This window comes from Micropterus salmoides, unplaced genomic scaffold (genome assembly GCF_014851395.1).
Source record: "Micropterus salmoides isolate LMB-PRFRI ecotype aquatic unplaced genomic scaffold, ASM1485139v1 Ms_hic_scaffold_2072, whole genome shotgun sequence".
Taxonomy (NCBI): Eukaryota; Metazoa; Chordata; class Actinopteri; order Centrarchiformes; family Centrarchidae; genus Micropterus; species Micropterus salmoides.
Genome location: NW_024041232.1, coordinates 1,233 through 27,049, shown reverse-complemented (window position 1 = coordinate 27,049; position 25,817 = coordinate 1,233). Strand labels below are relative to the sequence as shown.

The 25,817-nt window shown below is 40.8% G+C and overlaps 1 protein-coding gene and 1 pseudogene across 1 annotated transcript; both read left to right on the top strand.

Annotated features, from left to right (window-relative positions):
* Nucleotides 1-2,000: 2,000 nt before the first annotated feature.
* LOC119915336 lies at nt 2,001-8,611 on the top strand (annotated as a pseudogene).
* A 4,175-nt stretch (nt 8,612-12,786) lies between these two features.
* Nucleotides 12,787-25,535, top strand: LOC119915334 (chymotrypsin-like protease CTRL-1). Its single transcript, XM_038734873.1, has 6 exons — nt 12,787-13,114; nt 13,672-13,692; nt 18,708-18,870; nt 19,394-19,659; nt 24,660-24,802; nt 24,925-25,535. Exons 1-6 carry the CDS (start codon nt 13,060-13,062, stop codon nt 25,192-25,194), a joined length of 918 nt encoding a protein of 305 aa, XP_038590801.1. The 5' UTR covers nt 12,787-13,059; the 3' UTR covers nt 25,195-25,535.
* The last annotated feature ends 282 nt before the right edge of the window (nt 25,536-25,817 follow it).

Here is a 25,817-nt window from a genome sequence, read left to right as displayed (position 1 = left end):
AGATGCTGGAGATCCTGACATCCCAGGTGCCAGAATCCCAGACTAGAGCTAAGCTGAAACGGTTTCCAACAACGAATTGGATGGTTCTATTTAACGAACTGACTGACACAGTCAGGTTAGGGATGACTGGGAGTGAGTGGCATCCTGGTGCCAAAGCCCCTTAATTTTGAAATGATCGTTCACTCAGAACAATTTTAGTTTAAAATGACATCGGTTTGGAATGACTTGCTTTGAAGCGACTGTTCAATTTAAATGACTTTCCCTTGAGACAACATTAGCTCAAAATGACATGGTTTAAAACGAATGGAAACAACTGTTAGCTGGATGTTAGCTTGAAACGATTGTTCGATCGAAACAGTGTTCGCTCGAAACTACTGTTAGCTGGAGGTTAGCTCAAAACTACTGTTAGCTCGAAACTAGTTTTGCTCAAAATACTTAGCTAGGAAACAAATGTTAGCTTGAATGACTTAAGTGGAAACTAATGTTTACTTGAAAACGACTATAGCTCAAACCGAATTAGCTAGAAGACGACTGCATGGAATGACTTAGCTGGAAAATAGCTAAGTTAGGAAATGATTGTTGACTCAAGACGATTGTTAGCTCGAAGTTAGCTTAAAAGGAATGTTAGCTCGAAACGACTTTTGGTTGAAGCAACTTAGCGAGATGGCGACTGTTTGCAGGAAGCGACTTAATGAGACGGTGACTGCATGAAGCGACTTAGCAAGACGGCGACTGTTTGAAGCGACTTAGCTAGATAACGAGTGTTTGCTTGAACGACGTGGTTAGATAACGTAGCTAGGTAATGACTCTTTACATGAAACAACTTAGCTTTAAAACGAAAAAAAATGAACCCCGAATTGCCCCTGTTCTGCCAGTGTGGCTGGTTCTGAGAAAACGCGTTTTGGAGTGGCATTAACTCAGTCTGTTAGTACTTGGCTTGGAAACCGCTGGGTTGCAAGATTGAGTCCGGCGTGACCCATGCCAAAGGTGAACCCTGAGCTGCTCCCCAGGCGCCGTATGATGGCAGCCCACTGCCACTGTATGTTGATGTGTTTACCGGGGTTTTCCTCTCTTGACATGGATTAAATGCAGAGAACAAATATCCCCTTCCCGATCCATTTTTGGGGTGGCAGTAGCTCAGTCCGTAAGGAGGCTGGAGGGTCGTCGGTTCAAGTCCAGTTCGGACAACAGAAACAGAGTGGGGACTGGTAGCTGGAGAGGTGCTGCTTCACCTCCTGGGCTCTGCCGAAGGTGGCCTTGAGCAAGCCTCTTCACCCCTAACCGCTCGGGGTGCCACACCAAGTGGCAGCCCCCCTGCTCTGACTCTCTCAATGTGTTGTTTGTGCATGTGTGTGTATTTCAGACCTGTGTAAAATCCTAACATTAACAACAGAGTGAAAACATTGAATTTCCCCTTGTGGGATTAATAAAGTATATCTTCTTATTCTTTTTCTATGGGTTTTCAGGCAGCCGGCTGTAAGCAGCAGGAATTCACTGATAAGCGTTTGTTTGATATGATCAATGTCTACTTTTCCTTACCTGTGATTCACTGTAAACAGGCTCATTCACATGTATCAACACTGATAAGGTGTTTTACATCAACCATTTCTGGCTGAATGTGGGCGTGCAGAGGGCTGCATGTGAGGCTGATCCACCTGCGCACATTTCCAGGTGTTTGTTTCTGTTTTTTTTGTGCACGTACACTTTTAGTATTGATTCTATGCCCTGTTTTATAAATGAGGCTTATGAGCTTATTCCTGAGCTGAGATGGGACACTGAGTTTTGGGTTTCAGAACACATTAAGATTAAGCAGCTAATATTCAAAAACTCACTTTTAAAGTACATTTATTTGTGTCAGCTGCACAGAAATATTCACATCATCTCCAGCATGATAACTGTGTCAGAAATGCGACTAATCACAATATATCGGGGCCACAGAGGGTTTGTTGTTAAAGAAGGGCGTGTGTGTGATGTGAAGCGTGCCCTCATGATCAACGCACCTGAGGGCAGTTTGGTCACACCTTCCCCTCCAGGTTGATAAACTCCTCCGTTGATCAGCAGACACAGTTGGTAGAGTCGCACCATGGAGGTCAAACTGTTGGTTTGTGGCGTCGTGCTCGTGGTCTTAGCGGTTACAGGTGAGTGCTGTTAAATATTGTCTCAGTAGATCACCTAAATTATTTTGAGTTCATAATGAAAATAAATCTGGATGGAAGAGATTGACTCTTATCTAGTTATAGTAAAATCAGACACTTCGTTTATATTCCTGTATGTTGATGTGTTTACCGGGGTTTTCCTCTCTTGACACGGCGTTATCTGTTCACACAGGTGAGGTAAAGTAAGAAGGAACTTCAGGACCAGCAGCAACAAGCAGAAATATTTGAATATTAATTAAGTAAATGAGTTTACTTAATTACAGTTTTAAAAAATTAATATTACTAGTGCTGGGCAACGATTAAAAATCACGATTAATTGCATTGTTGTGCACAAAACTGAATAATGAATTCTAAAGTAGTGTATTGCGCCCTTTTAATTTAAATGTACTGCTATATACACAAAAGTGCAATTACGTGGTTCGCAAACACTAAACAAATAAGGTGCTTTTTACCAGCAGTATTCCCTTTACACAGCAGCAATAAAATATTTCTTGTAAAGCTCAACTTAAACATTAATGTAATCAAATCAGATATAAAATCAAAGCTATTTGTCACTGCCAGGGCGTTACCTTTTATCTAGCTGGTTAAAACAAGTTACCATCAGAGTCCAGTTTTCTGAACAGGTATCAGCATCACGTATCTTTTATCAGGGAGCAGCAGAATTTCTGTAAGTTTCACGTTGCTGTGCTGCTTCAGCAGATGTTTCAATAAATCAGATGTCGAATCGTTGGCGGTTGAAAGCTTTTTGCTGGTTGCACAGAGTTTACAATGGACGACAATGTTCTTTGCATCTTAGACTGTGACACAATAATGGCAGTAGCTACTTACAGCTGTGGAAAGAACGCCTCTCTCCCTCATTCTGGATTCTGCTTTTAGCTTTTTGGCTAACAGCTGACCTGAACAACATACGATCGATGCCGCTGAGCTGCTGAGCCGTCGCACATTCATGTCAAGCATGGTGCGTTCAGTAAAGCAGTAGCGCAGCCTTACTGGATTAGTAACTGTAATAATATTACTGTTTTGAAAGTAACACTACACTACACGTTACTGGGAAAAGTAATGTTATTACAGTAACACGTTACTCAGTAACAAGCCATGTTTCCATCTAATTGTCATGCAGATTTTAAGCGTACTTTTGCAATGTTGCAAAAAAGAAAAAAAAAAGACCATCAGTTTCCAGTCACCAGTTTCCATCAGCTGGTTTGGAGCGAATAAACCAGGCAAGAGATTCAGCAAAAATATGCGGTGATACGGTTTGATCCGTGTGCAGAATAAAGTATCTGAGAAGGATCTTTAAGCGGTGAATGCATAATTCGGCAGAACAGATGATGAAGGCTGCCTGCCCAGATCTGCATCCACCTCTTTTCTCAGCACAAATGAGCGTTACCAGCCGCGAGGTGCGTGAAATTCTCGGCAGGCGTGCAGAACTCTGCACAACCGGGCAAGACGCCGACAGCAGAAACAGCTGATCAGATGTGAGTTACAAGTTCGCTACGTCAAAACTTATTCGGAAAAAATGTTTACATCTCCCATTTAGCGCATGTACTTATTTTCGACAAAGGCAAAAACCACCTCAACCGCGAGCGTAAAAACTTTTTTGCGAAATAAAGGATTTTTTTCCGAATTTTGCCGTTTCCATCGACCTTTTCTGATGCGACGCTTTAAAACGCGCATTAAAAAATGTTGATGGAAACACGGCTACAGTGAATAAAAGTTGAAAATGACTCAAGTTTCTCAGGAATGCAGGAAAAACTAGTTGGTTTTGTTCTCAGAAATGTACAGGTGCATCTCAGAAAATTAGAATATTGTGAAAAAGTTCATTTTTTGCCGTAATCTAATCAAAAAGTGAAAGTTTCCTATATTTTAGATTCATTACATATAAAGTGAAATATTTCAGGCCCTTTTTGTTTCAATCTTGATGATTATACCATATATCATGGAAATCAAAAATCTAGTCTCTCAAAATATTATAATATTATAATAAGGAATTTAAAATACAGAAATGTCAACCTGAGAAGAGCCTTTACTCTCTCGGTCTGGTTCAGTTCATACAACCACAATCACAGGGATGACCTCTGACTTGAGAGTTGTCCTGTCATTGACGCCCTCTACAAAGAGGGTAAGCATCAGAAGGTCACTGCTGAAAGGGCTGGCTGTTCACAGAGCGCTGGATCAGAGAATATTCATGGAAAGTTGACTGGATATTTTGACATATGGACTTTTCTCTGAGCTGTAAGGCATAGTCATCGAGATTAAAACAAAAAGGCCTGAAATATTTCACTTTATGTGTAATGAATCTGTTGGGGACTGCCAGCTATTTGCCCCTATTTCCATGAAAAATGCCTAAAATAACAAACCCAACATTAATCAGGAATAACTCCTCAACCGTTTGGCCGAGATGCATAATTCTGGTCTCTTTTGAAAGGTCAGAATCTAAGGAATAGAAATCCATTGTAAATTAACATGTTTATTTTACCATTACAGACTAAATGGAGATGCAATATAGAAAAAATAGGATATTTTTCATCCTCGCCTGGTAAAAAAGGTATATTTTATTGCAATAAGCCATCAAAACCATCATAAGATAGATCATAATACATCTGAATATGTTTTAATACACCTGGAATGCAATTGTAACTTTAAAATTGATGAAAATAAACTAAAATGCAACAGATATCATACATTATTTTCAAAATATACCAGGCGAATGTCCATATTTTGGCAATATTTACTGTTTAAATGTTGTGTTAAAACACCTTTTATGTCCATACAACCATGTTCCAAATAACATAACATTGAAATATTGATAAAACAGTGAATATTCATCAACTTTCTTGTCACCAAAAGCAAAATGCTTTATAGGCCTGTAACTTGAGAATGGAACGTCCCACAGTGATGGGGGGGGGGGACATTAATCGATCCGGCTTGAGCAGACCTTTCATTTGCCACCAAATAGCGAAAAATAAACCTGTGTGTTCCAAAGCTGCACTTCTCTTAATCTGCAGAAAATGGCGAGGAAAAAACAGGCACAGCTCCCAGGCATTGTTCAATAATCAAGATGGCGCTCGCCGATACTTGGAGCAACAAATCAGCTGATCTTTGGACTTAAAAAGGCGAAAACGGCAAAACAAGAAAAAAGGTTTTGACGGTACCGGGGGCATCAAATTCCACGTTTTTGAATTAAATTATCAAAAAAAATAAACTTATACTCACAATATTCTAATTTTGTGAGATGCACCTGTATAAATGGCTGTCAAAACCATTTTAGTTTCATGTAGAGATCATCAACGGACATCAAACAAGCAGACAATTTCCTGTAAGTGACTAAATGTATTGTTATTTCTCTCTTCTATAGGAAGCAACTCGCAGTCAGATGGTGAGTTATATCCTCATATGTTTATTTAGTCATTACATTTATTTTTTTCTTCTGAGTTTAAAACAGTCCAGGTTTGTTAGTCGCACATATGAAGCTCCCTGAGAGTCGAATACTGCCTCTCCGCAGAAGTTGGTTAAATTGTGATGAAGTGTGGTTCAGACCTTCATGTTCCCCTCAGGATGAGTCCTAGAAACTTTGGTGATCCTCTGACTTTTCATCCAGCTTCCTGTCCGGAACTTCAACAGAAAACCTCTGAATCTTACATCAGCTCTTGCTGTGCTTCCAGCAGCATGCTAACATGCTAAATGTAGAGCAGGTGTCAGCATTTTATCTTTTTAATAACAATAATTTTTATTTATTGAGCCTGTTTTAAAGTCCATGTTACAAAGTGTCTTTACAAGCAGAAAATAACAGGTTTTAAGATAAAACAAGAAGTAACAGATAAAAACAAGAAAATACATTTTAAGGAATTAAAATACAGGTAAAATACAATAAAAGTAATTCCAGAGCCTCGGGGCCCTGAATGCAAATTATACCTATGCAACATTTACATGAATTTTTTTCTCTCCAGTTTGTGGCACTGCACCTCTCAACACCAGGATTGCAGGAGGGCGAATGCTCCTGCAGGGTCGTGGCCCTGGCAGGCCAGTCTGCAGAGCAACGGATCTCATTTCTGTGGAGGCTCCCTGATCAACAACCAGTGGATCCTGACTGCTGCTAGCTGTGTCAGCAGGTGAGCTCTGATCCTGTCACATGACTTCACCTGTACAATCACAGTGAGCTTGTATAGCAACAAAGAGAAAATGTAATGAGGGTGCCGCAGTAAACCACATTAAAACCATTTTTTCTTTCTGCTGTTAGTGACAGTCAGACACCATTACAGCTGTTTCAATTCAGATCTTTATTATTCCACAAAAGGAATTTCTTTTTGCAGCAAGGCTGCATAGAAACTTAAATAATCACAGTAAGACAAGTGAAGACACTGCTGCTATAAAGAGTCTATAAAAAGTCCCTCCCTTTCAGCACCATGTGACCTTGTTTCAGAAAAATATGTAACCTATGGTAGTCAACAGTTTTTTTTTATCTATTTATTTTAGACGCATAACATTTAGTTTTGTGTGAAACCGCTCGATGAACTACATCTCTCATCTTGCACAGTATACGTCACCAACATCACTTATTTAAAGACAGTTTATTCTAAAATTCACACACAGTCAGCACCAGTATCTGTCACATATTTAAACATGTTGTCTTTTCTGCTTCTCAGCGCCAGACTCAATCTCACCGTTAACTTCGGTCTTGACGCCCTAAACCTGTCAAATACAAACTGGATGTCCCGGAATGTGTCCCAGATCATCAAACATCCCAATTATAACACCACCACGAACGATAACGACATAGCCTTGCTGCAGCTGTATTCACCTGTTAACTTCACCGACTACATCAGACCCGTGTGTCTGGCGGTGGACGGCAGTGTCTTTAACGCCGGGACAACCTGCTGGGTCACCGGATGGGGAGCCATCGAGGCTAACAGTGAGAATTTAAATTTATTCGACAATCATTTTTAAATGTTTTGTTATTAGTGAATGATTGCATGAACTAATTCCATTTTTATTGTTTCATTTGTTATATTTTATTGTTGTGTTTTGCAAACTACACCAAATTATTTCTATAAACCAGAACCACTTCAGAGGAGATGGACAACAATATGACGTCATTAGAGGCCCAAATAAAACCTCAAAAAATTCAAAACCACTTCTGATACTTTGATGCTAACACTGATGTGCTTTTACTGCAGTAATGGATCATCTGATTTTGGACTGCCCCAGGTCAACAAGGCTGACCTTGTTCCTCCTGAAGACGTAAATCTTCACAGATATATAGATATTTATTTTTAAAGGTTCAGTAATTTCCTAAAACAGCTGCTCGCTGTAGTTTCTATCAAACAAACAGGAGGAAATGGTGCATTTGTTGTTGCACTATTTTCAGTGGTGGATGAATCCACATGTGGTGCTCTAGAGAGTATTTGTGGTAAGGTTTGTCAAGCTGTCAACCCCAGAGGACAAGAATGAAGGACTGCTGGACCACAACAATATCAGGCTGTGAGACACACACTGTTGACACAAAGACAAAATAGAAACCCAACGTAAATATCTCCTTCTCTTTTTCAGTTTCACTTCCTTCCCCAAAGAGGCTGCAGGAGGTGAGTCTTCCCATCGTCTCCAACAGTGATTGTAACGCTGCCTACGGTGGTAAAATCACAAACAACATGATCTGTGCCGGTGTGACCCAGGGAGGAAATGGCTCCTGCCAGGTGAGTCTGTCTGCAAAACACTCCTCAATCAACTTATAACACACATGTTTAAATCTGCACTACTACATCTATCTAAGGTGAATAAAAAGGACAGTATTTCCCTCTGAGAGCAGAAGTGTATGTATATAACCGGCCAGGTCTGATTTCTGCAGGGGGATTCAGGCGGCCCGTTGGTGAAAAATAGCGGCTCTGTCTGGGTCCAGGCTGGAGTGGTGAGTTTTGAAAAAGGCTGTGCCGCATCTAATTTCCCACAAGGCTTCACCCGAGTGTCTCAATATCAGTCCTGGATCAAAAGCCAGATCACCACCAACCAGCCGGGCTTCGTCCTCTTTGGAACCGCTCACCTGGTTTCCTTCTCTGTTCCTCTGCTGCTGTCCATCGTACCTGTTGACGTCTACTTGTCTGTTCTTTCATAGAAAGTTTAGAGATGATTTAATTCACCAGGTTAGAGTCAAAATCTCTGTCTCTCTGTCTTGTGGTCGCATATTGTTTAACCTTTTGAGATTCATTTACTTAAAATAAGCAAAAATAGTCTTCTCCTGGAGTCAGATATTTCCGCCTGTTTCCAGTTATTCTTGTGTTGAAGAAATTTTGCAGAAAAGAGGCTGAGCAAGAACACTGCACCCTAAAGTTCAGTAATCTTTAAAGTTATCATTTATCAATAAACAACTTAAACATCATCCTAGAATTTAGTAGTTATCAAGCAAGGCATGTAGCACATTTAAACATCATGGCTAATGGCTAAATAAAAAGTCTTCAACAGTATTTAATGGACTCTTCTGTTATGTGAACTATGATTAAGATGTAAAGGTACGGTCACGTTCAGCTAGTTAGCTGAACGCAGTTAACGGGGTGGCAAACACACGAGACACCAACGTGTCCCTGAGCAAGACACTTAACCCCTAGTTGCTCCAGAGGCGTGTGACCTCTGACATGTATAGCAATTGTAAGTCGCTTTAGATAAAAGCATCAGCTAAATGAATAAATGTAAGTCTAACAAGCTTTGGGCTTAGATGCAGACACTACAAGGTAAATTCAGTTGAGTGAAGTTTTATTAAAGTTTCAGTTAAATTTTAGTGGCATCTAGTGGTGAGCGTTGTGAATTGCAACCAGCGGCTCACGGTGCATTCACATGCTCCTCGGATGGTCCCATTTCCCGTGCTGTGAAGTCCGACTTGAGTGTGTTCGTGTGCTCTTAAGTTTAAATGTGGAATCAACATGAACGCTACTACAAAGATGTGTTGGATTAACATTATCAGAGCGTATAAACAACACACAGACAGCATGTTCACTCTACATGGAAAGCAAACTAACAGTTAATATTACACACTGAGTGAAAACAGAGGCAGTCCAGAAGAAAGCAAGATTAAATCCAAACATCCAGTGGAAAACACAGGCAATGAACCAGAAATTAAACAAGCAATTCCACATCCACTCTGTCAGACACCAAGAAATGTTGAACTCGTTGTTCTGCACGAGTGGTTATAATTATGACATGTTAGTACTTAGCATTAACAAATCAGAGACCAACTACCATGTAGAGCTTTTTTCTTGCACAATAATTTAATGAATGACAGGCAGGCAGACTATAAGTGTAACCTGTAAATATATTAATATTATACTAACATTTTACTTTTATATAATATTTACTAGTTTTACCTCGAGGCAGGGGCGTTTCCAGGCTCCTGAAACATTGGGGGCTTTGCCCAGCCCAGAAATCTTTCATGTTTTCATCTGTTTTAATTATGTATAATGTATCAATACATTATTATTACTAATAATAATTAACACTGATAATATTAATTGAGTCTGGGGGTTCATTTTAATTAAGTTCTAAACTCCTGGACTTTAAGAGCTCCTGTGTTTCAGCAGGTTTTCTGTTCATGTTTAAAACTTTCTGCACATTACCAATCTCTCCCACATATCTGTGTTCTGACAACTGCAGATTAATATTTTAAGACAAAAGTAATAATATTACGAGAATAAAATCTGCAATCTAATGAGAATGAAGTTAATAATATTTTATTAAAATGTACCTGTCCCTCTGCTGTGCAGTAAGCTACCCTGCGTTATTGCTCTGCTGATATGGTAGTAGGCTAATCTCACCACAAATCCACAAAAATGTAGCCCATGACAAACGTCACTCCCGACCTATTCACATGGAACATTACATAATTACAATGGTTACAGCAGATACTTTGACGTTGACAAGGTGCACACCACAACAGCTGCTGCTGTGATACACAAACATGGGACATGGAACACCAGAGACTGTTATATTAGATAATCGCCCTGAGTACAAATGCAGAGAATTAGAAACCTTTGCCAGCAATTGGGATTTTACTCACTTCACCACAAGCCCAGACTATCTCCTATATCAGGAGCATGGCTATTGGAAACCAGCAGAAACTGACAGATCTTATCACATATGTACAGATGAAGGAGGGCTAGAGTACAGTCGAAACAGAAGTCACCTCCTTGACACAAAATAAACATACAGTACACACAGTGCAGCAACACATACCATACCTCACAGACAGGAAGAAGACAAGATCAGGACAAGAAACCTCGGGTTGTTTTGGACTTGTAAAAGCGTGTAGGCGGATCGTTGCCTTTATACAAAAAAATGTTAAAGGCTGCTGATTAATGAGTTGTACTGAGAAATAAAAGTTTCTCAGTACAAAAAGGACAAGTGCGGCGGAAACACTGAGCTTTGTTTTGATATGTGGGATTAGAATGCAAATCAAGTAATGCTACACTGATAACACGACTGGTTTATCGACAATGCTTTAAATCAGGGGTTCTTAACCTTTCTGGCAGTCTGACCCCTTTCTAAAGTTGAAAATATTTTGCGTGTGTGCTGTTAATGCACCCTGGGTGCCTTTCTGAGGGTCTCATGTGCCCACACAGATCTCCCTTTCCCCGTCTCCTGCGTGTTTGTACACCTCACACACTCAAAACAGAGCCAGAGCAGACGTCCTCCGTTTATTTCTTTTATCAAAGCAGATGTTTTTAGCAACAAAAGACACAGACCTGTGAGTTGTGATCAAGTTTCTGCTAATATGACAGTTATTACTTAGCAGCAAATGAAAGATTACAGATCGCTGGGGCTATAATCTTTGATAAGACTGACAGGACAGCTGCTTTAGCAGTTGCCTAGCAACATGATAAAAACACAGTGCTTTGCTCTTTTCTAAATTCAACCAAAAATTTTTAAACCGCGTTGTCGAACCTGCAAAGCGCTTTCTATCGGACCTGATTCTTCTTTATTTTATAGCGGTTGGCATTACCGCCACCTGCTGGATTAAACAGTGCAAAGAATTTTAGAATGTCTTTTCTATTTTTGTGTCTATATTAGCATTCTCGCGACCCCCCTGGGACCAGGCTGCGAAACCCCTAGGGGGTCCCGACCCCCAGGTTAAGAACCACTGCTTTAAATCAACACATGCTCACTTCCGACTCAAGCGACCCGTAGCGCCATTTTTTTAACACCCTGGGTACCCCTTAGCATCGTTTTTCGACATTTAGGACTAGCAAAAAAAGCTATGCACTAACCTGTGTTTCCCACACATTGATTTATGTATCAGTGCTGGCTGCCACATAATGATTGTTGTTTTTACTATTTAAAATGGATGCATCATGTCTGACTGTAGAGCTGTGTGCAGCGCATATATTTGCGCGGCACGTTCTCTGGCTCGCTCCCTCCCTCTCTCACAAACACACTGACCCGTCTGTAAATAGCCCCTCCTCTTCACGCACAGTCTCAATCAAAATATAACCATACGCTGGAGGAAGCGTTGTTGCCGGCTTTTCGGCGCAGAGTAGATTTCTGAATCAGTCCGAAGTTGAACGGTTAACGGTAGTATCATGAACACCGCTGCACAAATCTGTCCAACACAAGGCTGTCAATTTCTGAGACCCACCTTCAAATAAGTTAATAGCAAGCATGTACAGAGCCTAGCTAATAAGGAGAGCTATATTAAGAATACAGCTGGGTTGCAGAGGTTAGCACGCTGTACATTACTCCTATTTTAGCTTCATTACACTGGCTCCCAGTATGTTTTAGAATTGACTTTAAAATTCTATTGATCACTTTTAAAGCTCTTCATGGCCTCTCGCCTTGTTATATTTCTGACCTTTTAGTCCCATACGCACCAGCACGTACCTTGAGATCCTCGGGCAGAGGTCTGTTGTCTGTTCCAGAGTCTCGACTGAAAACTAAAGGGGACAGAGCGTTTGCTGTCAGGGCCCCGAGGCTCTGGAACAGCCTGCCCGAGGAAATCAGGTCAGCTGAGTCAGTGAACTCTTTTAAGTCCCTTCTTAAAACATACTTTTATAGGAGAGCCTTTCCCGATCTTATTTGACTTCATTTTATCCCTTTTATTTTATTCTATTTTACTAATTTTATATAAAATTTTCATGCTCTTATCTTTTTTTTTTTTTTTTTTGTATTATTCTTTACACTTGTTAAAGCACTTTGTAACTTGTTTTTGAAAAGTGCTCTACAAATAAGGATTATTATTATTATTATTATTACATAGCTGCTAGTCAATATCGACTGCTAGCAATCAGGAATGCACACACGCATTAGAAAACGATAATGTTCGGGTTAAAATAACGTCCGTTAGCTCGTAAGTTAAGTAATGTTACTTGCATAACTTACACAATTTACGTAACCTACGTTACTTAAATAAAAACATTAAATGCTGACTTTTGTTTCACACGGGAAACAAAGACCAGTCTGCTGGTTGAAGGTGACTGATTGTGATTTGTTATTATCTCATGCAGAGTCCCTTCCCTGCGTATGCTCAGTCTATGTTGTGTGCATGAGGTGCACAGGTTGCAGTCCAAGCTCATTTGAAGAAGCACAAAAAAACGGGCAAGTAGACGCAGTGGTCTGCCAAAGAAATGTTATTATCTTAATTCTTATTGTGTGTATGTGCATGTATCCTGTACTTTGTACACAGAGTGATGTAAACCCAGAGTCAAACTCCTTGTAGGCTCTGTGTACCTGGCCAATAAAAAGTGATTCTGACTCAGAAAAGTAGGCATGGCAGCAGCAGTGCAACCCTCTGGGCCAAAGAAAGTGTTTCATTGGATTTGCTGGCAAAGAAGGGCGTGTGGGGCCGTTTCAAGGCGGTTTATACACTGATAAACTCCTCCGTTAATAAACTCCTCCACTGATCATAAGACGCAGTTGGTAGAGTCGCATCATGGAGGTCAAACTGTTGGTTTGTGGTGTTGTGCTCGTGGTCTTAGCAGTTACAGGTGAGTGCTTTTAAATATTGTCACCTGTTTGTTGTGTTCATAATGAAAAACAATCTAGACAGAAGAGATTGATTCTTGTGTTTCTGTGTAATTATCTACTTGTCGCCAGTTCAGACACTTCATATATTTTCATGCATGTTTTTACCTGGTTTTCTTCTCTGGACACGCCTTCTGTTCACACAGGTGAGGTAAAGTAAGCCTGAGGACAATCCAGCAGCAACATGCAGAAATATTTGAATATACTAACCCTGGCAGTCTGACTCTGTGTGTTGACGGGTGACTGATTCACAGATTTATTAGATTAATAAACCAAGAAATGCATCTGTGTGAAAAATGTGTGGTAAAACAATTTACTGAGTTTACTTAAATAAATAAAACATAACAAAGTGAATTAAAGTTGATGACTAAAGTGTCTCAGGAACACAGGAGAAACCACTCGGTTTTGTCTTAATATGCCTATCAAACCATTTTAGTTTCATTAAGAGATTAATGGTCATCAAACACGCAGACAGTTTCCTGTAAGTGACTAAATGTATTGTTATTTGTCTTTCCTACAGGAAGCAACGCGCAGTTAGATGGTGAGTTATATTCTCATTTTGTTCATAGGGTCTTCTGAGTTCAAAACAGACATTAAACCCTCGACATTAATCCAGTCCAGGTTTGAAAAGCAGCTTTTAGTTGCACTTTTGAACCTCCATTAGAGTGAAATTCTGTCTCTCCACAGAAGTTGCTTACGTTGTGATGAAGTGTGTTCAGACATTCATGTCCTAGTAACTTTGGTGATCCTCTGACTTCTCATCCAGCTTCCTGTCCAAAACCTCCAAAAACTGAATTTTCAGCTCCTGTTGTGCTTCCAGCAGGGGGGGGGGGGGGGGATCCCAGTACAAGAAATCCCAGTACAGCGCAGGATCTAAAATCTTAAAATGCTTTCAATATCCTTGCTTATTTAAACTAATGTGTGTCTGTAGATGATGATAAATCAAATTCACTGCACCAGTTGATGGGTGTCCCATACCAAACAACAACTATCTAGTCAGAGGTCACTATTCTACAGTAAAACTGCCAGAAAGTCAGACCCACAACAGCAGACCATCATGACCGCTCAAAACAGGCCCACACAGTGTAGAACCAGGACCAAAGACACTATCAGAAAATACAGTCTGCATTATCATCTCTAATTCCTAATTGTAATCATTTCAAGTTTCAACTTTTTTGTTTAGTAAACACCTCCTTTTCTCTTGCTCATGACTGTGAATGAAATGTAATCTGTATTCCATAAAGCAGTTGTCACACTCTGTTGGGGAATTTTAGGGTCTCTGTAAATAATATTGAACAGTAGTGTCTAGACCTGCTCCATATAAAAAGTGCAATGAGATGCCTTTTGTTATAAATTGGCTCTGTATAAATAAAACTGAATACATTTTAAATAACACACCTGGGATTTAACACTTACCTGTGCAGGTAAAACGTCTGAATTCCAGAGTGAAAACAAATATCATCCTGATTGCAGAAAGAATCACAAAGTAGCCAACTTAAAATGAAATAATAATCTCTATTGATGTCAAAATGTGTATCAACAATAATTAATTCTCAATCTCACTGCTCATGCCGAGGCACCAGTGTTGGCTAAAAATTACATAAAATATGAAATGATATAGTGGTAATGAAATATGAAATGAATATAAATGAAATGCTAATTACAAAACTCAGAAGGTAGGAAAGTTAAGTGCATTAATCTCCACCAGCGTATGATGGACTGGATCAGCTGCTGCTGCGAGTGATGTGACGTTCAACTAACGTCAATGTTAGGAAAAGGCCTGTTTTGGGGGGGTCGAAGTTTAAATTAGGGGGTCCCCTCTAATCCCCCCTGTGATTCGAACCATGGCTTCCAGCAACATGCTAACATGCTAACAAGCTTCTTTAAATCTTTGTCTTTATTTATTGAGCACTTTTCAAAATCCATGTTTCAAAGTAACTTTCACAAGGTCAGAAAATAAAACACACATGTCGTAAAAACCCTCAGGTGTTCCAGAACCTCGGGGCCCCGACTGCAAACACTCGGTCCCCTTTAGTTTTCAGCCGACACACATATACAGATGCTTTAAAACTAGCTTTAAAACACTGTGGGCTGACATAACTTACAGGGAACAGTTGCTGTTGAGGGGTTGCTATGGATGCTGCTGCTGCTGCTGCTGCTGATACTACTGGAGGTGATCTGTGACTACAGATATTAAAACAACTACAGGATATATATTAGCTGATTAAACAATTATGTGACCATAAAAAGATTGTTGAGTGTTTGGGACCAGCTCACAGTGACTGACCTGCTGTAATACTGCAGCCACTACCAAGGCTGACTGCTGGGAGACGCTCACAGAGCTGCACACCAAGAGCTGCAGGTAGAGCTGCAGGTATAGCTGCATGAATTATTATTATGAGCTATGGTGGAGAAAAAGTATCAACTTATAATAATACAAGAAAGATAATTTTTGATGCCTGCTGGTCGTAAAATAAGGCATGCTGGTTAGAAATCGTGTCTGACTTTCGCCGGCTCTGCAAAATGTCACCATGTCACATGACATCAATACCTCGCAGGAGCAAGGTGGCTTCAGGCGTCGAGTCCGGCGCCGCAGTTGCTTTTCTCCGCGAACAAAGTTGGAATCATCTTTTGCCTGATCTCGAGTCCTTTTTCTTTGCAAATGCTGAGAGATCTCAGCGCACAGTAAGCTCTCACAGGTAGAGGGCGTCCAACTTGACAGCGTTGTTTTTATATCTCGCCTCTGCAGTCGGTTGTAGCTCGCTGGCCTTAACTTTTTAGAGCCACACGAGTAGCCGAATTATCGCTTCACCAGGCATCGTTTTCTGAGCGGTATACAGGGGGAAGGGAGGAGCGATCAACTTCTCCCGAACGGCCGTCAGGTGGTCGAATGAATTTCTGACATTTCTGACAAATTTTGTCAGGTTCTCGCACAGTTGAAGCTAAACCGCGTCTGAAAGTCAACAATCTGTACAGTAAGGCGTAGTCAGTGCATCTACAATTCTCTCTGCAAAATGAATATGCCATCCTGTCCACATCTTCCAGCTCCCTGGTCGATAAACACCAGCGCCTCTTTTTTTAATATTAAGTGTTTGTTGTTGTGAGATCACTGAAAATGGAGATTCTTCCTTTGTTTGTTGGGACCTTTTCTTTGAGTACTGTAGCCTATTCTTGTTTTTCAAAAATACTTTTGATTTAGTGGACAATGTTTGAGAACAGCAGCTTTCTCTGCCTCATGAGTTATGTGATAAATCTGAAATATGCAACCAGTTAACAGATAAAATATTCACATATCCATGTGATCACCCAGATGAAGGTTAGTTTTAAATTAGTTCAGTTCAATGTCCCTTGTGCACAACCATTGAAAACTTTGAAAGGCTGGAAGTAGAAAGCTAACATTTACTGTGCGAGCTGCTGCTCGTGTCTGATAATTATCAAGAATATTACGTAAATTGATAAACAATTTAGCCTTGGCTACGAACACGAACACCAAAACTGATAAAAATACATGGCAGCAATGGAAACCTACACGTTTCTCACCTTGATCATCTTCTTCGGGTCTGGATCAGTTTTCTGTTCTGATCTCAAGAAGTCTGGCCACTTTTAAAGCTCTTCATGGCCTCTCGCCTTGTTATATTTCTGACCTTTTAGTCCCATACGCACCAGCACGTACCTTGAGATCCTCGGGCAGAGGTCTGCTGTCTGTTCCAGAGTCTCGACTGAAAACTAAAGGGGACAGAGCGTTTGCTGTCAGGGCCCCGAGGCTCTGGAACAGCCTGCCCGAGGAAATCAGGTCGGCTGAGTCAGTGAACTCTTTTAAGTCCCTTCTTAAAACATACTTTTATAGGAGAGCCTTTCCCGATCTTATTTGACTTTATTTTATCCCTTTTATTTATTCTATTTTACTTCAGTATCGATCTGGTCAATGAACTGAACAGCATTAACAGTGACACTATGACATTTAGTTTTCACTAACTACAACATTCTATGGGGACTCATATTGTTTTGAAATTGCTTTTTACTAGAGAACGGTAATATTAATGACGTTCACACTATCAACACTAGATTTTTCATAGCCAACTAAATATCCCCTCTCCTTTACCTCAGGTTAACATAGCTACAACAAGTTGAGCAAGTAACAGTCACTAACAACAACTTGCAGTTTCATTCTGTATCACTCACTACCCTGAATCAATCTTCCTTCACCATATCTGTGTCTGTGTGTGTGTGTTTGTTTGTGTGTCTCTCTGTGTGTAAGTCACTCTGCAGCTCTGCACAGCAGCAATAAAACACAGCCTACCTCAGGGTCCTAGTGCCTGACCACAGAATGGATGTAAATTGTGAAGCAGAGGAAACAACCAGAAGGATTTTTTAGGCCAATAAATACAAATTATATTTGTATTATTCTATAGTATTTATCAATATTCTTGCTTCTCTTTGTTGAGTAATGTCTGCACTGTAAAAAAAATTTGATCTAACAATTATTTTTCTCATTATTATTTGGGTGGTCTTAGGACAATGTTAGGGTAGCTTCAGCCCCCCTAAAATATAATCCATGGTTCACACACAACACTAAGTGAATAAACAGAACCCGCAATTACTACAGCTTTATCAACACAAAGTAAATATTTAGCTGGGATTAAATAGCAATAAATGAGTGAAACTGATGCTGAAATAACTACAAAATGATGCCGATTTGTTAAACATGTGAATTCATGCTTTACCAGGTCTGTCAGCAGGACAGCAGGACAACAACTTCTAAAATGTTTGTTTTCTGAATGGATTTCGGATCGAAAGGAACCGGATGTGCTCAGGAGCTGCTGCCGAGAAGCTTGAGTGAAGATAGTGAAGATAAATCATGTTGCAATCCCAAAAACTAAAGTAAAAAGCTAATTTAACAAAAACGAGTAAACGGCATAGTTGTCTGACTACGGGTGTTTATTTGTCCAAAAGCTGCAGCGCACAAATTATTCTTTGTGATTTCTTGTCTGAAATCTCATTAGGCCAAAATAAGAAGTTTGACGGTGTCCCTCCTGCACACTGATACCCATCAAATGTTTGCAAGGAACAGAGGTGCTTTGAGAAACATGCTAATGTCAGCATGCTCACAATAACAATGCTAACATGCTGATGTTTGTGCATGGTTCACCAATTTAGTTTAGAGTGTTAGCATGCTAACATTAGCTAATTAGCAGAAAAAAAGAGTACAGCTGAGGCTGATGGAAATGTCTTTAATTCTGCAAATATTTAGACATGAACCAAAGTGTTGCACACCTGATGGATAGATGGAAAGTCAGAGGATCACCACAGTTATTAGAGTTCATCCTGAGGGGAACATGAAGGGCTGAAACACTTTTCATGACAATCCATCCCATAGTTGTTGAGACATCCAGACCAAAGAGCTGGACAGACAGACTGACAGGATCATCTTTAGAGCCGAGCTCATGCTGGATTAAACAAATCCACACAGATGATGGCACCCAGAGAGAAACAATACTGTGAACAAACTGGACCCAAAAACATGAATATACATGAACTCTGACTGTCTCCCTCCAGTTTGTGGCGCTGCACCGCACAACAGCAGGATCGTAGGAGGGGCGGATGCTCCTCCCGGGTCGTGGCCCTGGCAGGCCAGTCTGCAGAGCAACGGATTTCATTTCTGTGGAGGCTCCCTGATCAACAAACAGTGGGTCCTGACTGCTGCTCACTGTTTCAACAGGTGAGCTCTGATCCTGTCACATGACTTCACCTGTACAATCACAGTGAGCTTGTATAGCAATAAAGAGAAAATTAAATGAGGGTTTAGCAGTAAACCACATTAAAACCACTCATCATGTTTTTCTTTATGTTGTTAGTAATAACAGTCAGACACCATTACAGCTGTTTCAGGTCATTTGGTCCACAAGAGATATTTCTTTGTGCAGCAAAGTTTGAGCATAACAACCAAAATAAGCACAATAAGAAAATTAAAGACACTGACATTCCTGCTGCTATTATAGAGAACCTAAGCCCCCCCCTTCCACACCAATGTGACCTTATTTACTTTATAGCAGTTTGTTGTAAAACAGTAACATTTCGTTTTGTATGAAACCGCTTGATGAATTCTTGTGATCTCATCTTGCACAGTATACGTCACCAACATCACTTATCACTTTTTTAGGGATAGTTTATTCTAAAATTCACACACAGACAGCACCAGTGTCCATCACATATTTAAACATGTTGTCTTTTCTGCTTCTCAGTACCCTCCCTGATCTCACCGTTAACTTCGGTCTTGATGCCCTAAAGTTGTCGAATGCAAACGGGATGTCCCGGACTGTGTCCCAGATCATCAAGCATCCGAACTTTAATCAACCCACGCTCAATAACGACATAGCCTTGCTGCAGCTGTCCTCACCTGTTAACTTCACCAACTACATCAGACCTGTGTGTCTGGCGGCGAACGGCAGCATCTTTAATGCTGGGACGACCTGCTGGGTCTCCGGATGGGGGAACATCGAAACTAACAGTGAGGATTTAAATTCATTTGACAATCATTTTTAAATGTTTTGTTAATTGTGAATGATTGTATGGATGAATTTAGTTTTTATTGTTGTGTTTTGCAAACGAAAACACCAAAAGACACCACACATTTACAGTCCCCTCCGAAAGTCTTTGAACGGTAAGGAAAATTCCTTTGTTTTTCACTGAAGACATTTGGGTCAAAGATCAAAAGATGAGTAGCAAGAGTTCAGAATTTCAGCTTTTATTTCCTGGTATTCACATGTAGATGTGTTAAACAACTTAGGACAACTTAAAATTTGCCTTACTGTTCCAATACTTTGGAGGGGACTGTGTATAAACCAGAACAAGTACAGAGGAGATGGACATCAAGATGACGTCATTAAAAAGCCCAAGTAAAACCTAAAAAAGCCTCTTTTGGTACTAAAATGTCACCAATTTAATTTTGCTATTAAAGAGTAAATGGAGATGCAATTAAGGAAAATTTATTTTCATCACCATCAAAACCATCATCCAACTCATTATAATGCAACAGAATATCTTCTAATACATCTGTAACTGTACATTTGATATAAAGAAACTAATATACAACAGTTATTACACAATTTTTCAAAAATATACCAGGCGAATGTCCATGTTTTGGCCATATTTACTGTTTATCTGTTCACTTTTATTGGGAGTTTTTTTCAAAACACTATTTTCTCCAACCATGTTCCAAATAACATATAGCTTCCAAAACATTGACATATTCATATAAGCAGTCAATATTGATCAATATTGCTGTGACCAAAAGCACTCCCCTGCTTTACAGGCATAGAACTTGAGAACAGAACATCCTTCTGGGCTGGAAATGGGCTCATTGTCTTCGTATTGAGCAGACGAATCGTTTAGTATATTGTTTGTGTAGCTCCTATGGGTCAGCCTATAGATGGTGACAAAGACCATCTGTTCCAAAGCAACACATTTTGACGAGGGAAACAAAACCTAACCGCTCAGGGATTGTGCAATGCCAAGATGGTGGCCCGGGCGATATTTTCACACACACAAAACATCTGTTTTTGGATTGAAAACAGCGAAAACGGCAAAAGTTAAGTCAGTGGTTGTAACTGTATATGTATGTGTTATTGTTATCCAGCCATAACTCTGTGAGTTTTGTTATTTGAGTGATATGAGTTACTATGATGATACTGTGATATGAGCTGATCAGAGCTGGAGCTGAGCTTTCTTTAGAGAGGTCGGACTGCGGTGTGGGATGAGATGAGAAATATCTGGATGGCAATAACTGCAGCCATGTACAATGATCACAGAGTGATTTATGTTGTTGACATTTATGTATGTATTTAGATGCTTTGTGTTTGATGTGTGTTTGGTATGATGATCTAGCTGAGCCTCCTAGGTTCACTGAGGTGTGTGGCATGCAAAGGGTAAGGTGACCAGATTTCAGAAATGAAAACCGGGGACATTTTGGTTGGTGGTCAGTATGTTATTAAAAAATATAATGTTTTTATATATGAAATAAAAAAAGGGGGACAATTTCGGTCTTATAATCTATCAAAATAACTCTTCTGAATGAAATCAAGTAATTTTGAAGCAGAATCTACCTTTCAGTCAATAAGTCACTTTCTGGCAAGTGGAATACTGCGTTACGTGGTTTGTATTGACCATATTTTATATATAACTAAGCATTAAGTCATGGTAATTATAGGCTTCATTTCGTTTTCCAACTATAAACAATGATATTAGACATAGGCCTACCAAACACATAATGTTATTCATTTGGAAAGAACAGGCTTTGTCTATGATCATGTAGGTTAAATGCCATGCCTACTGTTAAAGTATCACAAAGACTATACCACGGACATAAAGTTATGTTTATTTGCACGTTCTGTTAGTTTGATCCAGATAAAAGCAGCTGTACATGTCAAAAGACTGGATTATACAGAATTAACAAGCAGCGCGTGCTCCCGCGGACGGCAATCAAAAAACTGCAGACTCGCTTTTCATCACGACACCTGTATGCTCTGCTATCCAGTCTTTCTGGCCAAGTAAAACTGATTTCAGGTCTGTTAATACCTCATACAGTCTATGATTAGCACACAGGTAAAAACGGAGCTCCAGACGGGGGAAGGCCACCAAATCCGGGGACTGTCCCCGGAATACGGGGACGTCTGGTCACCCTAGAATAAGGTGACAAAATACTAGGATCAGACACACTTGAATTTTTGGGGCAAAAATCGATTGTCCTGCCCCGTATGCAGTTAGTCAGGGCTTAACATTGTAAGGGTCATTTTATAATATAATGTTTAAAGGAAAAGGTGTTTGATGTTTTGTATTTTTCTTACTGTCAAGATATCCCATGAAAAGACTCAAACCAGCAACATGTCAGTCCGTCTCTCAACACTGTCTGACTTCCTGTCTGTTGCTCTCAGCTCCGAGCCTATTCATTCCTTCTGAAGACGTAAATCTTCACAGACATACAGTTTAATAATAAATTTTATTTATAATGCACTTTACATTTCAGGGAAATCTCAAAGTGCTACAGCAACAAGGGGTTAAAAACAGTTCCAGAAAATAACAATCGCAATAAAACACCGTAACAAAAGATTTAAAACCATGACTGTTAAAAGGCCTTTTGAAATAGAAAAGTCTTTAGGCCCTTCTTAAAAACCTCCAGAGTTTGTGGGGCCCTTAGGGGCTCTGGGAGGGCATTCCCCCATGGTGGAGAGTTTAGTCCTTGGTTGGTGCAGGCAGTGGGTAGAGGTGGAGGAGCGGAGGTTTCTTAAGGTGGTGAGTGGGGTGAGGAGTTCACTGAGGTAGGCAGTGGCAGTTCCATGTATGCACTGGTGGGTAAGGAGACAGATTTTATATTGAATTCTGTATTGAATGGGCAGCCAGTGGAGGGATTTCAGGACTGGAGTGATATGGTCATATTTGCGCCTCCTCGTCAGGACCCGGGCAGCGCAGTTCTGAATATGCTGGAGCTTTTGCAGTCTCCTGCCAGGGATCCCGACGAGGAGGGCATTACAGTAGTCCAACCTGGAGGAGATAAAGGCATGGATCAACTTCTCAGCATCTAGTTGTGAGAGGGAGGGGCGGAGTTTGGCGATGTTTTTGAGGTGGAGGAAGGAGACCTTACAGAGGTGACGGATGTGAGTGTCGAATGTGAGATTTGAGTCAAGTCTGACTCCAAGGTTTGTAACAGAGGTAGACAGGGGAATGTGATGACCAAAAATGGATATACTGCTGAGGGAGAAGGACTGGGTTTGATGTGGGGTACCGATCAGGATGGCTTCGGTTTTGCTGCTATTTAGTTGAAGAAAGTTGTCAGCCATCCATGCCCTTATCTCCTCCTGGCAAACCTGAAGTGCAGATGGCAGAGCTGAGGGGAGTGTGGAGTCCATTTTTATGTATAGTTGTGTATCATCTGCGTAACAATGGAATGAAACTTTGTGTTTATGGATGATGTGACCGAGGGGTAGTAAGTAGATGGTAAAAAGGGTTGGACCAAGGACGGACCCTTGTGGCACTCCACAGCTGACTGTGTGGGGTGATGATTGGGACTGTCCTAGAGCCACATACTCCGTCCTGGCTGTGAGATAAGACTGGAACCAGCCTAGTGTGGTCCCAGAAAGTCCTACCATAGACTGGAGACGGTGAAGCAGGATGTTGTGATCCACAGTGTCAAAGGCGGCCGACAGGTCCAGTAGGAGGAGGAGAGATGGTAAGCCCTGGTCTGCAGTCATAAGTAAGTCATTTGTGACGCGGACCAGGGCTGTCTCCGTGCTGTGTGCTGCTCGAAAACCGGACTGAAATTTTTCATATATGTTATGGATGTGAAGGTGATTGTGGAGTTGGGCTGCAACAACTTTTTCCAGGACTTTGGACAAAAACGGCAGGTTTGAAATGGGTCTGTAATGAGCCAGGATGTCGGGGTCAAGTGACGGCTTTTTCAGATGGGGACGGATAACTGCAGTTTTGAGAGCTGGAGGAACCTGACCGGATTTGAGTGACTGGTTGAGGATTGCTGTGATCAATGGACTGATGGCTGTAATGTTGGATTTTAATAATGATGTGGGGAGAGGGTCCAGTGAGCATGTGGAGGATTTCATGCACCTTATGATCCTCTCCACCTCTGTCTGAGAAATGCCTGAGAAAAGAGAAAATGTCTTTAATGGGTTTGTGGGACTAATTTTGGAGGAGGGTGAAACTGTGGCAGAAAGGTTGGATCGGATTGAAGCTACCTTGTTGGTGAAAAAATCCATGAACCTATTGCACTGGTCTGTACTGGTGTCAAAATGTGCATATATGGGAGGTTTGAGAAGAGAATTTATTGATGCAAACAGCTGTTTTGAATTTCCAGAGCACTTTGAGATTTTTTGAGAGAAGTATTGAGACCTGGCTGTGGTGAGTGCTTTGCAGTATGATTTTTGGTGTTCACGGTAGGCCTGTTGATGTACATGTAGGCCACTGGAGGTGAATTTCCGTTCCAGGGCACGGCCAGCCGTTTTCATCCTCCGGAGCTCTGTTGTGTACCAAGGGGCTGACCTGGAAAAAGTAACTGTTTTCGTTTTGATTGGTGCATGTAAATCAAGAATATTGTAGAGGCTGGAATTATAGTGGTCAACAGAGCCATTAACTGATGCGAACTGTGTGAGAAGTGAAATTTGCTGTATGTCTTGGTTGAAGAGGGTGGTGTCTATTGCTATTAATGTTTAAAAAGGTTCAGTCATTACCTAAAACAGCTGCTCGCTGTAGTTTCTATTAAATAAACGTTTTTGCACTATAGCCAGTGATGGATGAATCCACATGTGGTGCTCTAGTGAGTATTTGGGGCAGTAGGACGGTGGATGTGGGACCAAATCCCTTTGTCTTGTGTCTTAGCTTGACAAACCTTAACACAGAGGACGAAGTACTGCTGGACCACAACAAAATCAGGCTGTGAGACACACACTGTTGACAAAAAGAGAAAGTACAGACTCTACATTAATATCTCCTTTTCTTTTTCAGTTTCACTTCCTTCCCCAAAGAGGCTGCAGGAGGTGAGTCTTCCCATCGTGTCCAACAGTGATTGTAACGCTACCTACGGTGGTATAATCACAAACAACATGATCTGTGCTGGTGTGACCCAGGGAGGAAATGGCACCTGTGACGTGAGTCTATCTGCAAAACATGTTTAAATCTGCACCAATCTATAGATCTGTCTCTGATGAATAAAAATGACAGTATTTCCCTCTGAGAGCAGAAGAATAACCGATCTGTGTGACGTCTGCAGGGGGATTCAGGCGGCCCGTTGGTGACTAAAATCGGCTCTGTCTGGGTCCAGGCTGGAGTGGTGAGTTTTACAACACGAAAAGGCTGTGCCGCATCTAATTTCCCACAAGTCTTCACCCGATTGTCCGAGTATCAGTCCTGGATCAACAGCCAGATCACCACCAACCAGCCGGGCTTTGTCCTCTTTGGAACTGCTCACCTGGTTTCCCTCTCGGTTCCTCTGCTGCTGTCCATCTTACTTGTTGACTTCTACATCTCTGTCCTATCATAGAAAGTTTAATGATGATAATTAAAGCACCATGATAGAGTCAAAATCTCTGTCTCATATTTTTAGCCTTGTGAGATTCATTTACCTTAAGCAAACAGCATAATCTGCTCCTCTATGAATGTGTTTTTCTGTCTTTTTAATGCATATTTCTCACTGCAAAAAAACAGGTTTATTGCTAATCTGTCCTCTTTGATTGCAAGTGAAAAAGTTTTGCAAGGTGTTATGACCCTGGGGTCATATTTTGTTGTTAGTTTATCTCTCCTGGCACTGTCAGCTGTTCTCCTCCATTAGAGTGTGAGTGTATGCAGGTACTGGAGAACAGGTGGACACACTGGATTGGTCCGGTTGAGCTGATTGGAGCCTCCTGATTGGGCACCTGGATGACAGCAGCCATCTTAAGCCCTACTGACAGGAACTCTGCCCCTCTCTCTGCCATTCCCAACCTGCCTGAGGACTGTGTGTTATGTCTGTGTTTATTGTACATAGTGAACGGTTGTGACTATATTCAACTTAGATTGTAAGTAGTTTATCGTAGTCCTTCTGATTGTCTTATGACAACCTGGTTTTGTTGGCTTTGCCATTTTTGTTGCTATGAAGCAAGTTCCTTTGTCGTAGCTATATTGTGT